The sequence below is a fragment of the Cynara cardunculus genome (assembly GCF_001531365.2).
Source record: "Cynara cardunculus var. scolymus isolate 2C chromosome LG 14, CcrdV1, whole genome shotgun sequence".
NCBI lineage: Eukaryota > Viridiplantae > Streptophyta > Magnoliopsida > Asterales > Asteraceae > Cynara > Cynara cardunculus.
In genome coordinates, this window is record NC_037541.1 from 4,690,366 (window position 1) to 4,700,037 (window position 9,672).

Consider the following 9,672-nt stretch of genomic DNA (forward strand, 5'->3'; position numbering starts at 1 on the left):
GTGTAAACTCGCACAGAGGCGTATCCGTATTTGGGGGAGTCTCTGAGATGGATATTCCAGCTAACTGTAATGTTAATGTTCCATCTAACAGTAATGTTTCTATTCCTGTCTCATCTCTTCTATTCACATGTCTTTATGTACATATTCAAAATATATATTATGTTATGCATCTATTCATATAAAATTGCAATGATTACATGAACCGCTATATATGGACCCTTATATCGCCGCTTTACCGTTGCGAACTTGCGATAACCGCTATATCAAATCAATGTCCTGACCGCTATTTCTAATTTGACCGTTGTAACAACATAAGTTAGCAATGGATTAAGTTGGGTTGGATTGGATTGAACTAGACTGACCCAATTTTAACCCTTTTAACTAACGGTTTAGCCGGTCGAATTTAAGTGGGCTGCCAAGAGGCTGGGTTGAACCGGTTAAGCATTAACTAACCTCCGTTTTATAAGCATTTCTCTCCCTACAAATTCGAGAAAATAACTGTGCATGAAATTGTTGTGATGTTGTCTTGAGTGATTACGTCACTCGATAATGGCGCTTTCATCTACCTTCAAAGAAAGACTCGAACAAATGGAGGATACCAGAAACCAGAGCCTCTATCTATAATCTACTCCATGTTATCTCACCCAAATACTATCACACATCCACGATCACATTCTTTGCGGCAAATGTATGTATTGATCAATTGGAATCATTGGCAGGCGGAGAAAGAGCTCCAGTTCAACAAATCTCGAACCCTAGCTTTAAAGCTTTCCGGTATCAGATACATTGAGCAAAGGTGCTTGAAGCTTGATCACAAAGTTTCCCAATTCATTATTTCTTCCCTTAAATCCCTGCTCGATCGTCTAGATTCTGTCTATCTTCATCAAATCCAGCAATTCAGGTTCATAATATCGAATAGCTACTACCACTTCTTTTATCCCGTTAATATATGCTATTGACGATTTATGGTTTCAAGTTAGGGTTTTGAAAAGCGAAGTGGAAAATCTGGAGGAGTTGGAAAGGGAAAAAGACAAGTATTTTGCTTTGAAAGTTCGTGATGTTGATGAATTTAGGGCTCGATCCGAGATATTTGTCGCCCAATGTCAAAGGCGTGTGGAGGAATTGAGGGATTGTGTGAATGAGGTAAGGCCATTATACCACTTCACAATTTATAGATAATTGCTCAGGACTCCCTTTCCTTCTAACTCTATTTTGTGACTGCTAGTACCAGTATTATCTTTTGCTTGCCTTGATGCCTATGATCTATTTGAATATCTTATAACAGAAGCTTGAATTTTCTGAAAGAACTCTAGTTGATTGCATTCTCCATTTTGTTGGTCTTTTTCGGGTAGCAGAACTTCAATTGAGAATCGAAGTACATTAGGAATAAGGGCATTTAAAATTATATGAATTGTACCAACAGTTGTGATCTTCCATACAACATTTTGGAGAGCTTGTTGTGCCATATAAATCGTGAGCAATAATTTAATTTGCATCGTATGGTAGGTTCATACTTCAATTGATCATTCTGTCAGCTCAATTCGAGTTTCATCCAACTTCAATGCAGTGCTGGGTATTCAAATCCTTCTGATTTAGCTGCAGCTGAAATGAGAAAATCCGAACTTGAAGCTGCGAAAGATAATTTAGATAGAAGGTTGGCTTCTAATTACAGGACAAAGGCACAGTTGCAAAAGCAGCTAATGAGTTTTCTGATTTCTCAGAAAGAATGGAGGAAATCATCTAATGTGGCTAAAGATGGGATCTTTCTAAAAAAATGGACTTGGAATAGACGAATTTCATAGCAAACAAACAATTGCATGCTAGTGTAATGGACCAATAGATAATGATTTGGAAAGATGTAAGAGGTTAGTTACTCATCGTGGCTTGTTCTGTTTAGTACTGCAAAATAATCCAGTAATTCAAATATTGATAGTTTGCAACTGGCTTTCTTTTGGCCACTTTATGACTAGCAAGGACACTAATATAGAACTGATTTTTTTTATATTGGCGGGTAGCCTAAGCTTTGATGTCATCATGTCATACACATGTTATGGTGTTGTCATTTACGTGATTCTTCCTCCTTATTAAGAGTTCATTGAATTCATGTTTAGATTTAAAGTAATATTTCTATCATTACTAATTCTATTGTGGAGTATGATTGCCTTTTGTTAGGATATGTGGAACCCCTTTGAATCTCAAGAGAGCACTTTTAGACAGGGGGTGTCCCCAACATATATACAGGTTCTGATGGTCCGCATCTAGCCGGTGTGGTACTCCAACCACCCCCTCAAACGGAGGCTAGACGGATCAGAAAGAGTGTGTTGAGTCCCTAGGTGGTGCTAGACCCGACTATTATACCATGTTAGGATATGTAAAACCTATTTGAATCTCTCTCTAAAGAGTCCTTTGAGGAGAGGAGAGGTTGCAACATATATTGAAGAGAATAGGTCCAAGTCTACCCGATGTAGAACTCCAGCAGCTTTTATGCTGAATCATAAACAAATTATGAACTTGTAGTACTTGATATTGTGTAGAGAACCAAGTGCAAACCAAAAATTCTCATATATATATATATATATACATATATAATTTAGTTAATTTATTACTAAGCATTATTTTGGTTACAGTAACATAAAATAATAACAAATACACACAATTTTAATATACAGGACGTAGATGCTAGCTTATTATCTGCACATATTTTTTTTATTTTTTTTACTTCATCTGACACTTCAGTTTATGGATTTATTTGACCCAAACTCGTTTGCGATATTCCCCAAGTGCCCAAAGAGGGAAGATGTTCCTATATTCTGCATAATGTAGCATGCAATTCTTCATGTAAACTCCGGTGATCTCCTGCAAAATTCATGCCACAGTTTAATAGAAATGATTAGTCAAAAGTTATAACAAGATGGTAAAAGAAGTTGTGTCCAATGTTCAGTAAAAAAGGCAGGGGTTTGGCTATTGTGATTAGAAGAATTACTTTTATGTTTTCAAACTCAAAGTTGATGAGGATACTGTTAGTAAGGACACAAAAGGGTATGGTATGGGAGTGATTTAAGTGTACCTGTTGAGGAAAATCTCCGTTATCCATCTGTGCATTAATCAATATCTTTGCTGCTTTATGCAAAGGTGTTGGATCTCTTTCGGCCTAGTGTCATGATAAAAGCGAACATATATTGTGTTTAGCCCATGAAAGGAAATAGCTATTAGCTGGAATAAGCTTCATTACTTGACAAAAAACTAACCTGTCCACCTAACATAAGACCAAGCATAGCCCATGATGTTTGAACTAGATTCGTCCGATTTCCATCCAACGGTGTGTATACCTCACTCGGGCAAGACCTGATGCTCTCTCCCCAGCCACCCTCTTCATTTTGTGTTGAAAGGAAAAAGTTGACGGCTTTAGCAACTGCTTCACTGTTGTTATATGTTTTTCCAGCAGAAACTAAGCCTCCTAGCGTGAAGAATGTGCCATATAGGAAGCATATTCCCCAATAACCATACCTGTCAAATTCATAGATGTTCATAATACGCTCCATCTTTTAATTCTTAGTGTCATCATTTGCTCAGAGAATTAGTAGTGGAGCTGTGGAGGTGATTAGCTTACCATGAACCATCATGACGTTGCCTTCCCTCTAGAAAACGAACTGCTTTTGCCACAGAAATTTCTATTTCTTTCTCCCTGTGCCCAGGGTGCAAGCGTTTGAAGGCTAGAAGGGCTTGGATAATTGATGCTGTGCACTCAACATGCCTAATTAAACACCCGAAATAGAAAATGTTAGTCTCATTGTCTTTCCCAAGTTTTCTATATGAGAATATATGGAACCTCATTAGATTACTCTTCAAAAGGGCCCTTGGGGAGAGAAGGGAGGTTTCAACATACATTAAGGATAAATGTTCCAAGTCTAGCCACTGTGGGACTCTAACACGCCCCCTCCAATGGAGGCTAGAAGGACACAAATTGTCCAGGGTGTCGAGAGGGGGCTAGACGAGCACAGTGTGCCCGGTGTGTCGAGTACGTAGAGTGGTAACTTTTCCTATGATACCATGTGAGAATACGTGAAATCCCTTTGGATCTCTCCAAAAGAGCCCTTGAGGTGAGAAAGGTAAGCTATAACATATATTGAGGAGAAATGGTTCAAGTCTACTCGATGTGGGACTCTTTAACACCCTGAATATTGCATCCAGTGATCTGCCCTTATAACAAGATAAAAAGATTTATAGGGGACTTACTCTTTTTCGACAACAATGTCTGCAAAGATTTCTGAAGGATTCAACATCTGCACAAAAGGTAGGTGTAAAAGATGAACTCAACATCTTTTGATCTTTAAGTGTGCATTTGGTATCCAGGTACAAAACAACACTTCAACGTTTGGTAAGACAGAACTGGACATGACAAAATAGATAAAATGACCTATTTACCCCCTAATGAATTGTTTATATATTTTGATTAACTTATGTAATTTATTAAATTATACTAAAATAAATATTTTTTTATAACAAAATATATCATTAAGAAAATTTTCTTCAAGACGATTAAATGATACCAAAATAAAAAGTTTATGTACTTTCCAAAAAATTTATGTTATACCTTTTCTATATTTTTTATTATTATTACTAGTATTTAATAAATTACATAAACTAAGCAAAATATAGAAACTGTATAAAATAATATTTTGAGGACAATAAGGTCAAAGTTTTAAGAGCATAAAATATAATAAATAAAATTTAAAGAATGAATAAAATGTAAAGGAGGCGTATTTGATGGTTTAGGAGAGAATTAAGTTTTATTTTGAGGTTATATTGGTAAAATATAGGTTTGTTCCAACTTGTTCCATGGGGTGGGGGTGGAACAGGCCTGTTCCACTCTGTTCCACATAAGTCCTGCCAAACATGGAACAATGATCCAAGTTCTACTCTATCCTATCCAGTGTACCCAACGCACCCTAAATTACTTTTCGGTCGTTGTGTTTTCTGTTTTGATCTCTAGAAGGTTGATATTTTACATTACCTCTAAATATGGTTGTGGGACGGGTGGCTCCCAAATAGCAAAACCTCCACTTATAGGACTCTGTAAGTAAAGAAGGACATTAACAGCCTCATATAATCGCTCATCATCAGCTTTTTCTCCTGAAATTTCCTCTGGCATTTGGGATAGTAACAGGAGACACTGCAGGAGGATAGTTAATTTATAGTAAGAACAATTCTTTTTCGTATGGGGCAGGTTCATTTGAGAATCATAAATATTTTGAGAACCATATATTCATAATGAATATTCATGATATTAATTATGAATATTGGGTTCCTCAGTTCTTAAAATATTTACAGTTCCTAAATGAACTTAATATGCAAAGAAAAATCATAAAAGATGTGGTTATGGTATCACCTTGAGTGCTTCAGCTGTACAATCTGAGACAACCCAACCTTGATCTTGGTCGGAGAAAGTCCACGACCCTTTAGTAAACTGCCGACACATTTTAGTAAAATCTCCAGCAGGATTTTGTTTGACCTGAGATTCTTTGATGTGAAAATGGGCTTTTTTAAGCGAATCCCCATACTCTTCGACCATATCACTAGCGATTATTGCCTGAGTTGCAAGTGTGCAATCCCATAATTGGCTCCCAAAACTCTGCATCTTCATCCCATCTTCTGCTAACCACAAGTAATCAGGGACTCTAGCAAGGTGATGCTTAAATTCTTTCCCATTTGGGTTCTCTGCCCACCAACACATCATTTGCAAGCTCTGCATCCAAAAACAAAAACCAGTTACATACATCAGTAGGACAGGATAGTACAAAAACTTTTCTCACAAAAAACATTTTTTTTCTTCCCCTCCAAAATAGGTGGGACAAAGGAGATGAGACAAGATTCATAATTACTAAACTACCCATGTCAAATTAAAACCTTTCACAAAATTCTTTCACCCGCCTGCCTTACTCTCCGATCCTGTCCATTGGATAGGTTCATGTTACAAACTAGCTTACCTTTTCAACACATCCAATGGTAATGTATCTGCTCTCTTCAGCTCCATAGCGCATTAGTTCAACCGCTCTTTTGAGACCTCTTTCTCTTAGCTTGGTGAAAGGCCAATACTTAAGGATGGGCTCACTCAGGTAGTGAAGACCATCCCACAACAGATCTTGGACTGTTGAATGAGGGTAATAGAGATCTTCCTGCACTCGTCAAAAGCACTTACATTTCAGCATAAATTTCATTTCGTTTAGATGCTATTATCCTTTCATATATATATATATATATATGCATCTAGGAGAAAGTTCAAATTAGAACCTGATTTGAACTTTCCCCTATATTTTATAAAATAGATCATTCTAACAACCGTGCAACAGTTGTGGCGCTGTTTATTCCAATTTATCTCGTCATATGGGATAGGATGAATTTCTTGTCGAAGTTGCAGAACAAGATCAGTGATGGGACCATGAAATTTTCTCCCGTACAAGTATGACATGGGCATATACGTTGTCCGACAATAACACCACATCTTCGCTGCATCACAGGTTAAAAAATAGTTAGATCAACTACAATTTCTTTCATTCAGTATTTCAAGACAACGTATGCTTAGAGTTTCAAGAAAATTTATTCCATTCTTATGGTCAACTCTTCATATTTTAATTTTAATTTTAATTTTTTGAAGTGTATAATATTTATATTTGTCAAATTGAATTCTAACACACTTGTCACATTTGGTGAGACTTGAACCCCTGTTGTACAATACTTTTTGGTGGGTCTCATTTTCATCGTATGATGATAAATGACAATATATTCCACAAAATTAGAACATGAAATGAAGAAAAATAAAAAACCCGAATGAAGCCTATAGTTTGTAGAGGATGTCATGTGCTAAGTGGTTCAGCTCATTGTGTCGTCGTGCACCATATAATTTTAAACTATATGTTAGATCAAACGTTGCATTTTTGTATGGAATGAAGTACAAACTGAACCAAACCAAACCACACGAACCCGGTATATCCCACTAAAGGTGGGGTCGGGGGTGAGATGCATGTAGATCTTGACCTTCACCCCATTATATCTCACCCGAAGGTGGGTTCTAGGATGAAGTACCTTATTTGTATATCTATTTTGTCTTTGAATCAGGATGCTATAAATAATTTTACGAGCGTTCAAAATTTGGTGGCTAATACATGTACAACGAGTTGTTTGCAATCTTTTTTCTCTTTTAATACATGCAATTTGAGGAGCAACTCTAGTGTTTGGGGTAAAGGACAGGTCGGCGCACATCCCACCGTCTAGACCCCACCTTCCGATGGGATATACTGCGCTCGTTCGGTTTTGGCTTCGATTATATGTGCATTTTGAGCGTTTATGGTGTTTGTTACATAAATTTTATGCAACAATTGTTCACGTGTATGAGTTTTTTCTTTGACTATAGATGACGGGAAATGTATGTACCAGGATGATATGGTAAAGCTTCAGGGAAAAGCCAAAATTCCGGTGGAAGTGGATTGCATCCTTCCCATTCGTATACCCCGAGCACCTGCATATAAAGGTACGGAAATTAGTTGATCAGGTGACGTTTAAAATTGCGATTTTTTTTGTGAAAAAACATTTACCGATAAATAAGTTTTTCCCCAAGATGGAATCGAGGCCGCACCCCCATGGTCAAGTATCCAATTCCTAGCTCGGTCCACTGCACCATTTCCATCATCGGGTCCTTCTCCTAGCAACCGTAGGGCTACATAGCTCAGTGCGGACCCGATCATGGTGCTATGCCCCTCAATATAAAATCCCCACCCTCCATCTTCATTCTGACACAATCATTTTATAAATTGGCAACATTTGACTTGAAATATAATCATATACCAGATATTAAACTATTAATTAAACGATGAGAGGAAAGAAAGATGATTCTTACTTGATGGTTGTAGATATAACGTATCATTTCCGTCTTATGTTCTTTGGTTAAATGTGTATCGATAGCTCCGCTTATGTACATTGCAATAAGCTACACATTCAATATATAAGGTGTGAATTGACAAAAATAACCCCGTAGCAGCTGACATCTGTAGGTATATTATGGGTAATTTTGTATTTGTATACATGATCAACATGATCATTTCTTGAGACGATAAAGGTAAAATGCTTTGGCCTCTGGTTATTGTAAATAAGGTTTCAAATGACGTGTGACATAGCATGGCCGCAAGATTAAGCCTCAAGATGATGAGGCCACGATAAGAAACTGGGTTATTTACTACCCGTTCTTAAGTTCAAGACTCCCTAACCCTCTATACTTGGTGAATGCTAAGAAGTGACTTTAAGACAGTGAGTCAATATTTCATATATATATATATATATATATATATATAGATGTTTTCTAGTATTACTCAGTACTATTAATTGCCACATGGAATTTACGTGGTGTCGTAGAAGCACCTATACCATGACGTGCCTTTTAGAAACCATGACTGTAAGAGGCCATCATGTTACTGAAGATGGGATCTTGGACGATTATATTTTGAATAAAGCATCATAAACATTTATACGAAAGAAAAGACGAGCTCACAAGTGGAGGAGTGAAAAACATAGGGCCTGCATTTTCGGCAGGCCAATGTCCATCCTTTGCTTGGATGGCACGGTTCAATCGAAGGGCTTTCTTCACTGCCGTCGTCACTGCTTCATAATTCACTTCCTCGTCCTCTTCCAACCTCACCGGCGGCATGCTCAATAAATCAATTCCGTTCTCTTTGATCAACTGTATAATGTTATGTATATTATAATTTTTCTTAATAAGCTAAAATGAAATATTGAGCTTGGATCCAACAAGTACGATAAAAGAATAGATGATGAACAATTTTTTAGAATTCGTAAAAGAAAATATGACGTGCATTTATACTTTTTAAGATATTTACTAAATTTAAACCGAACTGTATCTTAGGTTAGATTCGATGCAAACTGTATTAACGCTATATGTTTGAGAGTTTTCAAAATTCTGAGATTAAACATAATGAGATATTGCATTCATAGTATACACACATTCATAGAGAGAGAGAAAGAGGGAGAGGGGAAGTGTTCAAGCGAGAATACTTTTATTTTAAGAAAACACTGAAACGTTTTTTTTTATTATAGTCAATCACATATGATATTGTAGTCTGTCACATGTGATACACAATTAACGACGCAGACAACTTTTGGTGCAACACCTAGAAAAAGGGGAGAATTAACCGAAATGACCAATATTTTTAAAATTTCACCTCATTTCACTTTTTAGCCATATTTAAAGCCATTTTTAAAGGGTAATGCTATTTGCATCCCTGTAAAAGTAAAAATCAGATTAATTTATGCGTTGAGAATGTAAAAAGTAATTACTAATATTGATATGTGTAAGAAAGAAATTCATAGGTAAGAATGTACTTAGCAACATATAAGGGTGTATGTATTAATTAGTCTAATTTACACAAATGCTTTACATAAAACACTTTTTCTGATTGAAAAAATTATGGTTTATGCAAATTGCATAAACCATTTGTCCTCTAAAGATTTTAAAAAGTAAATATTTTTAAATTTTTTTTTAAATTACACTTTATTTTCTTGGATTTTGTTTTACACTCTTATTATATTAGTATATAACCGTATATTAATTAAAATACGTTAAACTTTTAGCAAATTATATAATTATAATCATCTTATAAATAT

The 9,672-nt window shown here is 36.1% G+C and overlaps 2 protein-coding genes across 6 annotated transcripts; one reads left to right on the forward strand and one right to left on the reverse strand.

The window, feature by feature from the left end:
- Positions 1 to 504: 504 nt before the first annotated feature.
- On the forward strand, positions 505 to 7,479 carry LOC112527033. 5 transcript variants are annotated; one of them, XM_025137514.1, is made up of 4 exons: positions 523 to 614; positions 707 to 901; positions 981 to 1,143; positions 1,507 to 1,930. In XM_025137514.1, exons 1-4 carry the CDS (start codon positions 550 to 552, stop codon positions 1,594 to 1,596), a joined length of 513 nt encoding a protein of 170 aa, XP_024993282.1. In that variant the 5' UTR covers positions 523 to 549; the 3' UTR covers positions 1,597 to 1,930. The 5 variants fall into 5 exon arrangements, 4 of the variants coding, with proteins under 4 accessions (XP_024993282.1, XP_024993280.1, XP_024993279.1 ...); XR_003070674.1 differs by having other exon boundaries at positions 505 to 901; positions 977 to 1,143; XM_025137512.1 differs by lacking the exon at positions 1,507 to 1,930 and adding an exon at positions 7,412 to 7,479 and having other exon boundaries at positions 523 to 901.
- Positions 2,604 to 8,731, reverse strand: LOC112527032 (dammarenediol II synthase-like). The gene is made up of 13 exons (XM_025137510.1): positions 8,543 to 8,731; positions 7,895 to 7,984; positions 7,593 to 7,787; positions 7,432 to 7,516; positions 6,341 to 6,507; positions 5,988 to 6,176; positions 5,390 to 5,746; positions 5,015 to 5,173; positions 4,237 to 4,283; positions 3,611 to 3,754; positions 3,249 to 3,507; positions 3,068 to 3,151; positions 2,604 to 2,856 (listed from the first exon to the last, which is right to left on the reverse strand). Exons 1-13 carry the CDS (start codon positions 8,696 to 8,698, stop codon positions 2,746 to 2,748), a joined length of 2,043 nt encoding a protein of 680 aa, XP_024993278.1. The 5' UTR covers positions 8,699 to 8,731; the 3' UTR covers positions 2,604 to 2,745.
- Between the last annotated feature and the right edge of the window lie 941 nt (positions 8,732 to 9,672).

Bases quoted from the DNA above. Each gene is read 5' to 3' on its own strand.
- LOC112527033 (XM_025137511.1), top strand. From the start codon at position 633: ATGTTATCTCACCCAAATACTATCACACATCCACGATCACATTCTTTG. The intron at 902-980 runs GTTCATAATATC...GTTTCAAGTTAG, and splicing joins CATCAAATCCAGCAATTCAG to GGTTTTGAAAAGCGAAGTGG. The intron at 1,144-1,506 runs GTAAGGCCATTA...ATCGTATGGTAG, and splicing joins TGAGGGATTGTGTGAATGAG to GTTCATACTTCAATTGATCA.
- LOC112527032 (XM_025137510.1), bottom strand. From the start codon at position 8,698: ATGCCGCCGGTGAGGTTGGAAGAGGACGAGGAAGTGAATTATGAAGCA. The intron at 5,747-5,987 runs GTAAGCTAGTTT...TTTTGGATGCAG, and splicing joins CCATTGGATGTGTTGAAAAG to AGCTTGCAAATGATGTGTTG. The intron at 3,755-4,236 runs GTAAGTCCCCTA...GTGTTTAATTAG, and splicing joins GACATTGTTGTCGAAAAAGA to GCATGTTGAGTGCACAGCAT.